Here is a 17,375-nt window from a genome sequence, read left to right on the forward strand (position 1 = left end):
ATCTGTTTGCAGAGATCAGGGCAGATCCCAGCAGAATGCCTGCTGACATTTACATTCTGAGTTAAAATAGCCGTCCTCTTCACTGTCACTCATCTATCTACAATACCTAATGCTAGCATGAGACGTGGATTAACCATGATTAGACCAAAATAATCAAAGGACCATACGAACCAATTAACAAATTCTGCAGAGGATTAATTTAAGATGAAGCATGTATTTAGCTGTGTCACTCCATCCTTGAACCCATTTGTTTAGCACACCAGGCAGGGGGATTCTCTACTGTTTCTTTTGTTTCTCTGCCAGCGTCCTCATCAGTACAGGGATTTCATTTGTCGAAGACCGAGATTAGAAGTTAAAGTATGACGTAAATACTCAGCATTTAGCACGGTCATACTTACAGTCATCTTTCTGCCTGAATCAACAGAGCTATAGTGTAAAAGTTGATGTGTTTGGAGGTTTTATTCAACACAAAAGAAATGTAATTAAATTCATATTTTAAAAAGTTTTCACCAAAACCAACCATCCAGGATTCCACGTATGTGCAGTGTGTCAGGCAGCGGTAGGACTCCATCACAGAATGGTTGAATGAATTCTCACATTTTTAAACTTTGTAATAGAAAAAATAATGAGCATGGAAAATTTTTTTTTTTGAAACTTTTAACAAGCACAGAGGTTCAGAACCATTTGATCAGGCTATAGCTACCCAGCACAGATTGGATTTTTTTTTAAACAACCTGGAAGAGATTCTGATTCTGACAAAAAATGAATGAATAAAAGGATTTAGTATTCAAACTTCTCCTTCTTCACTAGAACAGAAAGTGAGTCATGTGTCCAAGAGTGTATCAGTGAAGGATAACAATAAGTGCTATGACACCCCTTTAGTTTGACAAGAGTGAGGACACAGCTGGGAAGGCCAAGCTCGCTGAGGTTTCTGTATCATGCACCATTAAGCAGCATGGATGATCTATGTGAGTAACACCTACACTAGTTGAACCCAACCTGTAAAGAGTCTCAAGTGTGAAATAAAGTCAAAAGATCTGGTTGATTTATTGCCACCTTCATATCTACTTTTAGTAAGACAGTAAAACCACTTAACGTCAATTCATTTCAAATAAGACATTTCTTGGATTCCTGTATGTGTCTTTTTACACTGAACAAAATTATAAACGCAAAACTTTTGAGCTGAACTCAAAGATCTAAGATCTTCTCTATGTTGTAATACTGTTCAAAAATCTGTCAAAATCTGTGTTAGTGAGCACGAGATAATCCATCCACCTCACAGGTGTGGCATATCAAGATGCTGATCAGACAGCATGGAGATTGCACAGGTGTGCCTTAGGCTGGCCACAATAAAAGGCCACTCAAAAATCCACACATCTCCTTTGCATAGAGTTGATCAGGTTGTTGTTTCTGGCCTTTGGAATGTTGGTCCACTCCTCTTCAATGCCTATGCAAACTTGCAGTCAGGTTGAGACCCCGATGAGGATAACGAGCATGCAGATGAGCTTCCCTGAAACGGTTCATGACAGTTTGTGCAAAAATTCTTTGGTTATGCAAACCGATTGTTGCAGCAGCTGTCCGGGTGGCTGCATGCTCCTTTAAGACTTGCAACATCTGTGTCATAGCGCTGTGTGATGGAACTGCACATTTTGAGCGGCCTTTTAAACAAAAACAAAAGTGTTGCGTTTATAATTTTGTTCAGTATACTTACTACTGCAACCCAGTATTCTGGTATCATCTGTAACACTGCAGTAACAGCAGCTAGAGGGCTCCCTAGAACAAGAGAAGAAGCATGGAGGGAGAAAGACCCCAAACCGTTTTAAGCTTGTTAAAAAATTTCATTACACACCTAGAAGATACTTTTCTTGTTTCATTTGTCATGGGGTGAAATTGATTTGTGTTATATCTTATAAATCAAAGACTTAAGATACTAGAGACACCGTGAGAGACTATCACAACAATATTCTTACACACGTAGAGCTGGTGATAACGCTCTTTGAGTTCATGCACCCTCCTTGCTTCTCCTCTTTGTCCTTCTTTTCTAGAAGGAGAAAAAACAAACACATTAGCAGATGTGTTAGATACGTCTCAAAGACAGTGTTTATAAAAATAAAACATTAACAAGTCATTAGCAGAAATATGGAGTCTGAAAAACACTTTATGAATCTTATTCTTTCTTTTTTCTTCTACATTGTGAAAATAAAGGTGTTATGAGCACCAATATGCTCGTAGCGCAAATATTTTTGACAGTAAGACTCTGTTAGTAGGACTCATGATTAATATGGGGCCCTTCACAGTAAAATGCCAAGCACTCAGCACTCTTTCATCCATGTCCTGTATGGCACAGATGAAGCTCTCTCTGGGAGTGATGAAGCTTTCATGGAAATTTTTTGGAGCAGTCAGCAAATCTTTTTTGCAAATAGCCACTGATGTGCAGTCGCACAGGAGACGAGCTTTAGTAAAAAGATGTATCAGACAGAAGCGTCAGCCAGCTGTTCTGAGCACTGGCAGCATCAGCCCTGTTTCTCAGATCAGAGCCCAAACTGGACTCCTCGCTCAACCTCAACAAGTGGCTCTGGTTCATCCAGGAGGAACTTCAGAGCAGTTTCCACCACCTGTGGTATTAATGCTGCAGCGGTCTGCTGAAGCGTGGCGAGCAGCGCTAGTTTGGAATGCTTCCTGGTGTGAGAGCAAGCAAAAAGAGTAGAGCAGCTTGTTGGACAGGTGGCAGAGGAAGGTCTGTGCATCCTGCTCTGCTTTTGGGTGGATGACAGAGAAACATTTGAAGACCCTCCAATGTGACCTTCATATGGTAGGAAGAGAAGAGTGAGAGACAGTAGGATGTTATTGCTGTAACATTGTAAAATGCTAGATTCTATCTATCTAGATTCAGCTGGGCATTTTTTTAAGTTCCTCCTAGAGCTCTTGCACCATCTGATTTGGACAGATAAGCCTCGCTGTGGTTCAGCCTGTACATATCACTCATTGCTTGGTCTTAACAGGAAAAGGTAACACTTTGTTACATGTCTGTAATTTACTAATAATTCCTGTAATTTGTACCTGAACTAAGGAAAAATAGTACAATTTTTAAAGAAGTCCTCTTTTATAAATGGTAAAAAGTACAGCTGGCTGTATTAATGGTCAACCAAGCATTTAGTAATGCTATAAAGATGAACTAAAAACCATTCTCCATCTCCTAAGTTCAACAGGAAGAATACACAATGGAAGTGTTGGACATTGTTGGACAAACTGGTTGGAAACACAAATGCACACTTCATCTAATCTGGCTATGGATCACTAGATCATATGCATTTGGGTCAAAAAAGAAGTCACCAATGTATAGTTTGTCACAAAAGTAACGATGCTTTAAGGAATTTCAGGTTGTCTTTTCTGACGAAGAAAAGATTAAAAAGACTCAATGATGATAAAGACTCACATACCTGGTACAAAGAGAAAGTTGCCACAGTTGCGGAGGATGTGCTTTCAGATGGTTTGAAAGCCGATTGTTCAGTCAACAAAGACAGAGAAAACAAACCCGTTGCTCTGGTTGACAGTGTGTTAGGAATGTACAGTAGACCATCGTCTGCGTCAGAGTGATGCAGACGATGGTCTGCTGTACATTGAATCTACATTATTCTTACTATAAATGAAGTGGCTAGTGATTACAGACAAATAGTTAATATGACTATCATTTCTAAATTAAACAACCACTAAGTATTAAAGAGAATGAGTATAGTGACCCACAATGTAGAATCAAGATGCTAACTTCTTTCATTTAGGTATTTCATTAGGGTGACCATATGTTCTCTTTTTCCCAGACATGTCCTCTTTTGGGACCTGTGTCTGGCCGGAATTTCTAAATCACCCAAACCATGAATGGTTATGATTATCAGCACTTAGCATTAACAAATTAGAGACTAACCACCATGTAGACCATTTTTCGTGCACAAGGATTAAATGAATGAGGTCAACATACCATAATGAAACTACTGTAACTGGAATTTATATATTAGTGGAAAGCTATGTAGGACTCTATTATCTGAAATCATAATGAATACACTAACATTGGCCATAATCAAATCTTGTCAGTGTCAAACATAGGTGTTAGCAATCTAGAAGACCACATGTAGACCCTATTATGGTTCAATAACATAAACAAACAGCTCAGTTGTCAGAGAAGAATCTGGTCCGACTCACTTTGCTACCCAGCTCACCAGATATTCAGCTGGTTAGCATCCCATAGACTCAGCTAATCAGAGCTCCAGAGACTTTGTTCCCCAGCATCACAGAAAGTCAGCTGTTTATGAAACTTAGCTGATCGGCTCCAGAAACTCTGTTGATCAGTGCTTAAGTGACTTTGGCAACCAGGTCACCGGACCCAGAGGCTGTGCTGCCTAGCACTCCAGAGACAATGTTGTTCAGTACCAGTGAGGTACCACCAGTCCTACCTGGTTCCCAGTCAGCGGTCTGGCCGACTCTTGTTTCCACCCATGACAGGGACTGCACAGAGAGAGTTGATAGCTCCACCTAGTGGCATTTTTGGTATGATCTAAAACATCAAAGTGTAGTGAAAGCTGTTAACTGTATTTCAGATATGTTTCATTGATTCCAAATTAAAATGAATATACACTGTATATCACAAGCCTCATTGCAGCTGCATTAATAAACCACTCCTCATGTCTCACTGATGGCTCAAGTTGGTTGTTGCGATGTCTGTAGGCTGAAAATAAAGTGATCTGTCATAACACCAAGCCACAGTGCAAATGAGGAACTATAAAGATTTTTTTTTTGTTTTTGGAAAATGTCATGTTCAAGTCAGCTTTGTCTCTGAACAAAGCTGCTTTATGAAACCATAACCAAGTATATTTAAATAAAATGACAACAAAGGCTTTAAAGGTAACTGTATGTTTATTTCACTCTTACTTTATTCTGTGATATAGTCAATGTTCTCCTGTGCTTTTTTTAAATACAACCACTTCCATTTGAGTCCATTTCCACTGACTTCCCATGTGCAATAAATAGTCACAGAGCCCTCCATAAAAGAGTAAAAAAGATATAATGACCACAAAAACGATATAAATAAACAATGATACTAAACAGCAGAAGACATTGCAGCAGTATAAGCAGTGAAATTTAGGCCATAAAAGCTAATCGTAAAATGGACAAATGTTTGGACATTAAATCATCATTATCGAATAAAATTAGTGTATGAAAAAGTAAAGGAGAGCCAGACGGGAGTTGCACATTTCAACAATCACAGTTAACGTCCACCACCAAAACTGACAAAATATCCGGTAAAATCTTTCAAACTAAAACTTTAAAAGGACCGATGCATGAAATCCACATGTTGCGCAAACAATAAAACTTTCCCCCTTAAAATCACTAGTAATCATTCCACACATAGGGTATTGCATTGGAGCTTCTTCATAATATTTATAACAGAGTGTGTGTATATAGTACTAGTAAATAGCCCAATGAATCATACGGCACAGTATCCAAGTGCTTTATACACTTTAACTTTAATAGAGATTTTTAAAAAACTACACAATTATTATGTAAACTAAAGGTCCACTTACTCATTTTTTACCCCGGAGCTTTCAACCGCAGTGACGGTGTTCCTCGGCAGATGGAGTTTGCTCGGTTTTCATGGAGATATCTTACATCTTATCTTTGGTTTTAAACTAACTTTGAAACGCGTCGTGCTTTTAGTTTGAAGGCAGACTTGTTGACTTCCGTCTGGTTTGACGCTGGGCTTGTAGCGTCTGTAACCATCAGAGACGGCGCGTGCAGGCTGGCAGGCAGGCTGGAGGAGCAGATCGCTGAGGGGCGTCCTGACAGTAGGTGGGGAACCTGTTCACCAGCTCCACGCGCGTTCCGCTCCGCTCCGCCGCTCCACGAGCTGTGAGCAACTCGGGCACCAAACTCGGACACAAAGCTCGCCCTTGATTCAAAAAACTTTTTGTTTTCCTTCAGAGGAGCAGGGGGGGGGAGGACATCTTCGCTGCCCGTGCGCGCTGGCGATGTCCGGATCGTACTGCAAAAGTTTGTACCCGTTCAGCGGGGAGCAGCACCAGCAGGGACTGAGCTTCGAGGCTGGGGACGTTATTAAGGTGGTCCAGGCTCTGCCCGGAGGCTGGTGGGAGGGCGAGAGGGATGGAGCTAGAGGATGGTTCCCTTCAAGTTATGTCCAGGTGTTGGAGGTAAGGGATTCTTTGTATGAGCCTTAATTAGAGCTTCACTGGGTGTAAAATTGCTGAACTGACTGACCTTTTGACTTTGTAATGATGTTGTGCTCATGAAAAACCCATTTTTCTTCAAGTGAACTGTTTATTCTCTCTCTGACTCAGTCACGTGCACGTTTTCTTCATGTCACTTTTGAGGACATTAAACAGAAGGTGAGTCAGGGCGGCTGTGGCTCAGGGGGTAGAGCAGTCCTCCCTTTATCAGAAGGTTGGCTCCCCCAGTCAGCATGGCAAGACACTGAAGCCTAAATTCCATGCATAAATGTGTACGAATGTGTTTCTGTGTCTGGTGAGCAGATGGCACCTTAGCCTCTGCTCATCAGTGTGTGACAGTAAAGTGGTTGGATTGGGAAAGAATTAGAAAGGCGCTTTAAAACAAACTATTTACTTTTTCCTGAAGACTTAACCTAACCCAAACTTTAACCGCTGGCCAAAAATCATCTTTTCTCCAATCGGGGACGTGGCTTTTGTCCCCTAAATCGACAAGCCGTCCCCGATCAACTGGTCTTTAGTCTCAAATGTGTTCAGTAAGGTCCCGTAAGTCAGACACACACACACACACACACAAAGTGGCAAGAGTAAAAGATTCAGACCGGTCACACTCTCAGCATTGACAGATGCACTAATGAATCGTTTTCCCGAGTTATCAGATTAACTCTAACCTTCCCTCTCTGCCTGGCTGAGCGGCCGACTGGTCGCACACTTCCTCATTCCACACGCATTCCACTGAAATTCTCAGGTCTCCTCTCTGTGCGCCTGAATGCACAGGGCGTGCAAGCTCCCTCTCTCTCTTCACGGTCAACCCATCCCTCGCCCACCCTGACCCCCTCTCTGGCTCGTCCTCCGAGTTCAGACACTGCTGCAACTTAGACAATATCTCCAGCTTCTTTCTTTCTTCCTTTTTAATTTGGCGTGCTTGGCTTGCTGAGTGAGTGTGTGGTTGAGGCGGTGACACCCACCCAGTGTTCTGACAGTTTGCTATAATCAGCTTGTATCCAAAAGGGACAGACATGACTCCAGCATTCTCGGCTATGGCACCCAATGCTGCCATCTTTATCACGTCCTCCCTCTGAATGTGAGGAGATATAAAAAGTAACATGATTTGTGCGCCGGTGACACCAGAGCGATGCCTCCTGATCACGGCCCTGTGCTGAAGACCCCGCAGCAGAAAACAGTTCAAGCACAACATCCCCTATCTTATCCAAGACCAGTTTTGAGGAATTGTGTTGACGGGCGGGGTAGCAGGGCGGCGCAGGGCGTGGAGAGACTGTTGTTTAAGCTTCACCAAGCATCCAGCCTGCAGAAGTGTTGAAGGTCTGAGCGAGAAGCTGAACTTTTAGAGGACTGCGGGTCTTGACCTGTCTGTAGTGGGGTCAAAGGAAAGTGTCGCCTATTCATTGATTCTGTTTCAGCAGTTGGTTCAGTGTTATGAATAGTAAAGTGAACAGAAAGACAATTCAGTCTCAGGCTATGCTTAGGTATGACAAAGAAAGGATAAATTGATTGATTAGTCAACAACCATTTTGATAATCGATTTTCAAGCAAAAAAAGCCAATCTCCATTATAGCGAGACCAGTAAATCAGCCGTGCTGGTGTATTGGCTTCTATCACCTTACCATAGATATATCATCTGTTTATTCCATATTTATATATTTTTAAATCTATTTGTCAACTGTATGTCTAGCACCTAATCACCATAGCAAACTCTTTATCCATGTAAAATGCTACTTGGCAATAAAGCTCTTTGAATCTGAAATCGGTATCAGTTTCCGTTACATGTAAAGAGAGCACAGAGCAGTTTATTGTTGCACTGAAAAATGTTTCACTCAGCGCATATTGTTATAAAATATAAGAAATTTAAATTTTTTAAGACGTAAAAATTGCAAAAGGAAAAGACAGCGGCCAGTGTATTGTTTTTTTTAAATTATTTGTAACTCATAAATTATTGTCCTTAACAATCCAGTTTATAGTTTCAACTCTAATGGAAAGTGGTGCTGAAAAGATTGCTCGAGTGGCAGAAAATGAATCAGCAACAAGTTTAGTGATCAATTTTCAAGCAAAGATTCCCTTGTGAGGATTTGCTTGGATTTGGGAGTGTTGGTCGGACAAAACAAGACATTCGAAGTGGAGATAAGATTAGTTTATTTCAAATTTGAAGGTATTAGCGGCCAGTAGGTCGCAAGAACTTGCCGTACAAAAAATGTCAAAGTTGTGTCTCAAGTATTTTTGGGCTGTACATCGTTTTCCCCCTAGAAAACAAGACAAGTTCATTGTTCTACTGCAGAATGTTCCGCTCAGTAACTATTGTGTTCCTAATTCTTAAAAGGGGAAAAAAAAGTTTGTGTTTATGTAAAAAAAAATCAGCCAATATATTGTTATCACATTTTTTATAACTCGATAGCATTGTCAGCCTCAAAATCCATCTGTCAGTCAATTTGAGGAGGTCGCCTTAAGCTCTGGTGAATGCGGCCAGCATTTTGCCCACCAAATGTTGAAACAAATTGATTACTGTGGTTTGACGAGGGAGGAAAAAAAAAGGAAACTCATTGTCCACTTACTAGCTATTTAGAGTTTTCAACTGCATCTCATGGTCTTCCTCAGCTGAAGAAGTACATGACGTCTCTTCAGTTTATCTATAGTAGGTTGGAAGCCTCGGAAAAAGGTAAATTGGACGTTGATTTACTAAAACTACTGTTTTCAGGGTCAACCTTTCACACTTGGCCCTTCAGCTACTCTAAATGATGCAACAACAACATTCTTGTCTGATGTTGGGTCTGACTTATAACAGATTCTCATCAATTCCACGCGAGCTCCCACTGGGGGAAACTTGCCTCTGTGATCTGCAGCCTGTGTCGGATGTTTGTGGTGTTGTGGGTTCAGATCTCGACTCTCACGGCTAACCAATCTTTCTTTTCACTCTCTTCTTCGCTGTTCTCTGCACTCGGGTGGAACCTTCCTAAAAATAAAAGTAAATTGATTTGCTTTGCTGGCTTTACCTGTTCTACCAGGCAGTTAGCTGTTTCTCCCTATTTCCAGTATTTGTGCTAAATAAATAAAAAATAATAATAATAATGCAAACATGAAAAGCCAAAACTATTTTAAGCGTGACTGTGGAAAAAGTAGTAGTAGACAAAATGATCTTAACTCCAGGTCCTCTTTCCTAGCTTTTCTACAGCATCTAATAAGCAAGTGAAATCTCTGGACAAAAGCCAGCAAGGAGACATTGACTTGAGTTATTTTGTCAAACTACTTTATTAGATTTGAAATAACAGGTATAACTGAGACCCCCTTATTGGTTCATAGTATTTGCTTGTCGGGCTTCAGTGCCAGTACATCAGAAGTTAATCTGGGATGAAGAGATTCACCTCCTACTTTTTGTAGGTAGAATTACTCACAGTGAAACTGGTGGCTTCCCCCACTCTTTGAATGTGTCATCAGTAGGTTGATCAGAAGTGTTGCGGGGGGGGGCTGGCTGGCACAATGAAATGACTGATGGTGAAACAAAAAACATGTCGTTGTTTCCTCATTCTGGTCATTTATTAGAGCCCAGGGGGGTGCTCTTTAAAGAAATCACTCCTGCGGGCTGTTACGCAGGAACTCGGCTGCCTTACTTTCATAATTGTAAATGCTTAGAAAGTCAGGCTTACAGGGATTTGGAAGCTGGCACAGTAAACAATGCAGCTCTCATTCTGGCTCTGTTGTCATCTTCAGTATTGTGGCTTGGTTCCACAAACGGCTCCATTCTTCCAAACATAATAAATCATTCCGAACCTGTTGCCTCCACCAAGTTAAACTTTGGAACTTTTGAAGGAAGAAATGAGAAATAATTCTTCTTCTTCAAAGTTTTGCTTCTTACTTAATCTGATTTAAGAACTTGAAGCTTATAATGGCTAATGTTAGCAAACTTTACATATTGCTGTTATAGCTATCATTACTGAGTCAGTTATGGAGCCTTACAGCTCTTCTTCACTGTTTTAGCTTTATCCAATCTATTGTGGCCATACAAGCTACAAAGTCCTCCTACAGTGTCCTTCCTTTCCTCCCTTCCTCTCATCCCCCTGAGTCTCTTTCCAGGTAATGTTTTGAGAAAAGAACACTGTGACCTCTCTTCTCAGTGGGCATCAGATATGAAATGAGATCCTGAGAGTGTGTGAACTGTATTGTGTGAAAGGTCCTCTCATCTACTCCAGGAGAACATTGTATTTCTTGAGCCATCATGACAACCGCCGGAGCTTGATGAATCATAGCCAGTTATATCAGTGTCTGGCTCATTAGTGCTGCTCACTGCTCACCTAATGAGGAGGATACGAAAAGAAACAAAAGGGAGTTAAAGCAGCAGCTAAAAACCATCAACGGTGACTCGGTTGCCATGACTTTCTGCCCGATGCCTCTGTGATGTCACCCAGCGCAGTTCAATGGAGGATATTGTCCTCAACAGTGTTTGGAAGCTTTTTATCAGCAAATGAATTGGAGTGAGTCATTGCTTCATTCATTCGATCAGCCTGCTTGCTTGAAAATAATTTGTCAGCCAATCTGTGGTGTTTGTCTTCACTGTTTCCAGATTGTTTAAATGCGAAGCCGAGCCTGGCTCTGTGTTGCTGCTCTGTTACTCTATCATTCCATGGAGCAATGCCTTATTACCGCGATCCACCTTTTTGTGATTCAGTGGTAGTTTTTATCTACGTCAGAGAAGGTATTTCTTACACCTTACTAGCAACAGGATATCTCATGAATTCAAAATTCTGGGGACAGGTCGAGACTTTGACCTAGGGACAATTGATTCCACTTAGGTATTTCCACCATTCTACAATTTCTATTCTTAGCAACAACTATGAAACAAGTAGAAATTTGATTCCAAACCTCGGAGGCTGGTTTGCCAGGTCAATAAATATCTGGTTATAGGGGCTGATGTCTTTGGAGACTGGCAGAGTGAAACGTCTGCAGCACCATTATGCATGTCCACTGTGTTTCCCTTCAGTAAATTGACAGTGCAAATGACACCAGGCTGCTACAGAATGTTTTCCATTTTTTTCTTGAAACACATTACATTGCAGGCACTGCTGGAGTACATTTTATCATATTTAAAAAGTATTTGAATTTACAACACAAGAATTTAGACTGAAAAAGTGAGATACAACCATATATTTCATTAAACCTTTTTCTTTTATCAAGGTTCAAAGTTCTACTTCATTAGCCGTGTTTCCAAGAATACAATGAAATGTGTGAGCTTTGGCATGCCGTGCGTTATTTATACACCATATACATACACAATAACATTGTATAGCCTATTAAATGTTTGTCATTGTCGCTGTTAAACAAATCAACAGGTATGGTGCCGTGTGTTCACGTTGTGCCGCTATGCCCCATCCCAGACAGCAAAATGACTTCCTGAAGAAGCGTCTTCCATTTGTTGAGCTGTTGTGATCATGCTCACATGCAGTACATGAAGCAAAATGTATTGGCACTTTGCTGAGACTTTTCTTTCATAAAAAAAGATGAAAGAGCAAGGAAAAGGATTTCGCTAGAGCTCAAATGATTAGTTGATCGACAGAACATTTGTCGGCAACTAGTTTGACAATGATTTAAGTTATTTTAATGCAATAATGTGAAGACAAATCCATCCATCCATCAACAACTGCTTATCCTGTGCCAATCCCAGCTGACATTGGGCGAAAGGCGGGGTACACCCTGGACAGGTGGACAGTCCATTGCAGGGCCACACATAGACAAACAACCACTCACACTCACACCTAAGGACAATTTAGGGCCGCCAGTCAACCTAGCCTGCATGTCTTTGGAGGGTGGGAGGAAGCCGGAGCCCCCGGAGAGAACCCACGCAGACACGGGGAGAACATGCAAACAGAAAAGCCGTATGTAAATATATACGCAAAACAAGCACTGAATATCCCAGGTTGGGAAATTGCAAAGGGATTCTGTAGCTATTGTGGTCAGTGGCTTGCTCAAGCACCAATCCAGGTTGAGGGCCCATAGTAAAACTGGCACACACCGGGTTATAGCCTTTAATGGCAGGTCAGAGGGCCGTTACACGCTCGTTGCTCTGAGGCTCCATTTGACATTCCCATAACACATCAGGGCTCCCCTACAAATGTTGAAAAATCCTGCAGCTGGGCCTGCCAGGGGCCAGGTGGGGGGAGAACCCCCCTGGTGTCGAGCACAGGTTGCCACGTGAATTTGTTAATGATGTAATGTTTATTTCCCACAAATTTCTAAATTGAGCTCACATTATTATTATTATTATTATAGCATCATGTATTGTTTCTCTTCTGTGTGAATTACCGTGTGTCTCTCTGTATCCACGGCAACTGCTGTAAGCAATTTGCAATGAGCTGTAAATTATGAACCACTTTGTTAATGCTTCTCCTGGTAGAGTGTCAGCTATGTTTATTATGAAACCGTAAGCTTTGGGGGCGGGGGGGGCTTCCAGCAGAGGTTTGGGTGGTGATTTAGCCTGGCATAATCCCTATAGTGGAATGCCGGGGGTCAGACCACTGCTGTAGAGCCTCCAGCACACAGCCAGGTGTTTCCCCTGCACGCTGGAAAACTAATACCGCCCCTCCTGTCGTGTCGTCATACCAAAATACAGTCATTTCTTGTCATGGAACATACTCGTGTGAAGCTGTGAAAATTTGCTGAACCACAATCTGTTGTTTGTTTTGACAGTGAAGAAAAGGTTTGGTGTTTTTGCACATCTATTAGCAGAGCTGGGTAGAAATAATTCCTCACTACATAGCAACAGGCAGAGGAAACCATAAATGCTTTAAATAGACTGGTGTATTGTGGCAGCAAGTCAATTTAGGAAACTTTAAAGGATGGTATGATTAATATAAAAGGGCAAATTCGTCACCATATTTAGGTTGTGCTGGCAGAGGGAACTATTTTAAGCCTTTATCTCTTCGGTCCAAGCCTACTCCTGTGTAGCTATTTTTGAGTTATAGCTTGAAAAACATTAGCTCAGTTAAAGAGTAATTACAGTTAGTTTCAGCTTGGCCCTCAGTTTTCCCCCACTTTCTTCCTTCATACCAATGGAATTAGGCCAAAAGTTTGTGAAATACTCCTGTAGGGCTCAGTAAATCCTTATTTGCTGGGATCGCTGTCTTGAAATATGGTTCAGAGGGGCAAAGGGACAATCCAAATTGATCAGTCAGTTCGAGTTTTCAAGTCTGCATCACCTGCATATATGTAAATTACAGTATTGGTAAGGTGTGCGTATGTGTGTGTGACAGTCTGACAAGTGCTCCTTTATAGGGATGCACGGAAATGAAAACTCTTGGCCGAAGCTAAAACCGAATAGAATGAAAAACTTTCCTGAATACGGAACACGGTATTTCCATTTACATGTGTCTATTTACTTTTAATGCACACATGTAAAATGTTTTATACTTTCTGTGAATATAATCATACTGTATAGACACCTTATTTTGAAAACCGAGGCCGACCCAATTTGATAAATATGTGGTTCTCGTATCGCGCAAGACTTCACATCCTCTCTTCATGGAGGACCCTCATACTGCGACATTTTAAAATTGACCTTGATGACCTTTCGATCTGATGCCCTATCTTCCCCTCACTACAAGACCCAGAGATACTTTTAAGGCCTAGTTTACACTGCATGATTTTAAGTCCGATTTGTCGGTGAGCTCTGGGACTGCTAGGCTGTGCTTAGGTTCGCATCATTTCCCGTTTCACATTTCACGTGTAGGTTCGCATCATTTCCCGTTTCACATTTCACGTGTAGGTTCGCATCATTTCCCGTTTCACATTTCACGTGTAGGTTCGCATCATTTCCCGTTTCACATTTCACGTGTAGGTTCGCATCATTTCCCGTTTCACATTTCACGTGTGTTTTCCTGACAAAACGTGGTTTGGAGACTCTCAGAAGATGCCAAACATTAAAGCATGTGATTCTTAACTTACAGCAAGTGTGGCGCTTTAAGAAGAATGGGGGCCGCATGGGGCATTTGGAAATGGGGAAATCCAGATCAGATGAGGAAACCCCAGATCAGTGTAACCACAGAAGTCCACCAGTAGATATTTCCCAACAGTATATACACACTTACTCACTGCCACGCACACTCAAGAATTAGGCGCCATCTGTTTAAAAGAGCGGGACAGTGTGCATTAAGCTTAACACTCAACTGTTTCACTGTGGATACAACCAGGACGTCTGGAGTCACAGTCTTTTGTTTTAGCAGCTGAGTGAAGCAGTCGGGGTTTAAAAAAGTCTCGTTGTGTTGCCCTGCAGCGGCTATTAACAGGTCACGGCGAGAAATGCTTTAGTTACTGCGGAGTGCTCAGTGAGTTTAGCACTTGAGTGGAAAGCAGAACAGGGGATTGACATGCTGCCACATCTGATCCTGAGAGCATAAGCAGGCCTGTATAGATAAGATCTGCACACTGGGGATCACGCTTCTTCATGGGCAGTGCACGTCATGAATACGCCATACGCAGAAGCTTAGAGCAGAGACGGTCAAATATACAAGGCTTGAGAAATTCACATAAACTGAACGGGGGGGGGATGTAACAAAACATCCTTTGTTAGCGCTCTAGCCTGCACATACACACATGTACCCTGTGCTGATGCACTGAGCAGACAATCAGTGTGTGTGTGTGTGAGAGTATATATGTGTGACCGAGCGTATGCTTAAGCACGCATGTCCATCCATCCTCCTCTCTGCATGTCTGAAGTGTCTCTACATCTGGGAATGTGGCTTCGCTTCAGGCTCCCACATCTGCCCAAACCAAAACAATGTCTCCCAAATAAAGATACGGTCCACAGCCCCCATCGCTCTCTTTCCCTCTCCCCGTCTCCCTCTGTCTCCCTCCAAGGACTGTTTAATTCTCTCACCCCTCCTCCACTCACCCCAGCTCGGTCTGGCCCTATCTTGACACATTCTTCTTTCTAGGTCTAGTTATTAGCGGCCGAGCGTACATGTGAGAAATGTCTCCCCGGCTGTGTTTCTCACATGAGGCTGAGTGATCCCAGAGGGTTGGGAAGTTGCGGCTCAGCTTCAGACCTCCCGGGGTAAGAGGCTAGCGTTACAGTCCCCACTGGGGCCTATTGATAACAGTAGTGATGAGATGTTGTTATGCCGCTTTGTGTCCTAGTTCTGTGTAGGTCACTGGAGGAATTTTGAGCACCAGTACTGAGATTGTGACCTGAAGCATATTTTGTGGTGAAAATGTTATTTTCATATTTTTCTAAGATGTAATCTAACTTCCTAGCGTTTAGACCATTGCAAGTCAACAAAATACACTGCAGGAACCACGTTTTACTTACTTGCCAACTTTAACCCGTAGCACTCCATTGCCGCATTTTGCACCAAGAATTGCACCTTTTTTGCCACTGTCGTAATTCAAAATCAGGACACACAGATTTCAGATACTCCGGAGTACATGTTGAGTGCCACTTACATGCAAAATAATATCTTATCCTAAAAAAAAACGTGACGTGTAGTGACTGTGCCATAAGCTTGTAAATAGTACAATCATGGGAAAGCAACCTAAGTTCATTAGGGCTGCTGGTAATGATTAACCATTGTGATTATTGAGACAATGAGGGAAAGCACCAAAGGTCCTCTTTAATGAAGTTTGTCAATTTGGTACTAAATCCCACGTGGAGCCAGCTGTGGGAACCCTGGTCAAGACCACCAATTGGGTTTCTTAATATAAAGGTTTCACATATTTCAAACATAAAATAGATCATAATTTCATAGTAATCCATTTGGAGCTCCTTGCTTACGTGATAGTTTGAAAGCCCTCTACTTGCTGGAGAATCAACAGGCCTTAGATTTTTATTAAACAGCGACAACTAGTAAGTGTAAAGTGTTGCATCTGTGTATCAGCATTCGCTCCTGTGTGACAGTGTTGATTGGGCAGCTGTGTCTCTTTTCACACAGACACTGGCATCAGCATTTGTGTGTGAACTTCCCAGTAACCCTGGTGTGCAGATATCTTACTGTTGCCACAGAAAGGGAAGATGGAGGTATTTATGCATGAATAATAGGAAACAGATACTTCCCCTGTCATGTCACGCCTCTGTTCCTGCTCATGACAAGGTAGGAGATGGAGTGAGCGAACATCACAGTATACACATCCACTGTGTACCTTGTAACTATTTTAGTAGAAAACTCCAGACTAGAGGTGGCCCTCGCTCTCCGTCTGCATCTCATCATGAAAAAGCCTTTGTGTTTGTGGCTGTGTGCTTGCCTTGTGGCTGTTTACGGCTCTGCCCCAGTATGTATACAGCTGGAATTTGTTTGGTTTCTCTTAAATCCATGCATGCCTGTATTAAAAGTCTTAACTGTGTTGCAAGGTAGACGAGCATGCCACACAAAACAAATTTCAGGAAGGACCAATTGTAATGAAGTGAAGACAACATCATAACATTTTCATTTCTCTATTTGTCAGTGTCATAGAACACACTGTATAAGTGGTCATATCTAGGTAAGAGGAAGCAGAACATGTCAGGACATCATGAGGCAGCCCAGATGTTGCTTCAGTTGTCTTGAGCTGTCACACTAAACGGGAATGTCGGACTGTCCTTTTTTTGCTCGACATTAGAGCTAGGTGCTGCTCTAACAAGGTTTGATTTGGACTCCCCTGTTCAAATGAAAAGTTCTAACTAGTTCTACAAAGTGTATGTATTTGTTAATAAATATTTAAGAATTTCAGTGTACAGGGAAACTTGAACATCTGACACTTTGAATCTTGAATAAGCAAAACACTAAACCATTTGAGAAGCTGTGTGGAAGCATTTTTTATTCAACACCCTGGATGGTTAATGGAGGTTAATTAAAAAGGTTAAGCAATTTTGTTATTTTATTTTTTTATACTGATTTTGTAAAAAGCGACTGCCTTATGTCCGGTCGAGGACTTTTAAATCTTAACCTATTTTAAAAATGTGGGATACCACAGACATAACAGAATGTTTTTATATTTTAATCTTAAGAACGCACACACCAGACGATTCATTCAAGACTCAGGATCACCACTTCACTTGGTGTTTATACTAAACGATTTCAGAAAGGCAGTTCCGGGAAAACTCATAGAAACTCGAGTGATCACATGTGATTTCAGTCATTAACAAACATGGAGGCAGACTGTTGTTGTCAG

General features: G+C 41.7%; 1 protein-coding gene and 1 long non-coding RNA gene across 2 annotated transcripts in view; one reads left to right on the plus strand and one right to left on the minus strand.

Annotated features, from left to right (window-relative positions):
- Nucleotides 1-2,140: 2,140 nt before the first annotated feature.
- On the minus strand, nt 2,141-4,488 carry LOC119915456. Its single transcript, XR_005446950.1, has 2 exons — nt 4,449-4,488; nt 2,141-2,803 (listed from the first exon to the last, which is right to left on the minus strand). It is a non-coding gene; the product is annotated as an uncharacterized LOC119915456 (long non-coding RNA).
- Nucleotides 4,489-5,776: 1,288 nt separating this feature from the next.
- The window catches only part of gas7b (growth arrest-specific 7b), a 55,307-nt gene continuing 43,708 nt past the window's right edge, over nt 5,777-17,375 (plus strand). The window contains exon 1 of the mRNA XM_038734991.1: nt 5,777-6,200. Coding sequence (XP_038590919.1) covers nt 6,021-6,200 — 180 coding nt within the window. The 5' untranslated portion in view covers nt 5,777-6,020. The remainder of the gene's footprint in view (nt 6,201-17,375) is intronic.

Source organism: Micropterus salmoides, unplaced genomic scaffold, assembly GCF_014851395.1.
Source record: "Micropterus salmoides isolate LMB-PRFRI ecotype aquatic unplaced genomic scaffold, ASM1485139v1 Ms_hic_scaffold_21, whole genome shotgun sequence".
NCBI classification, from domain to species: domain Eukaryota; kingdom Metazoa; phylum Chordata; class Actinopteri; order Centrarchiformes; family Centrarchidae; genus Micropterus; species Micropterus salmoides.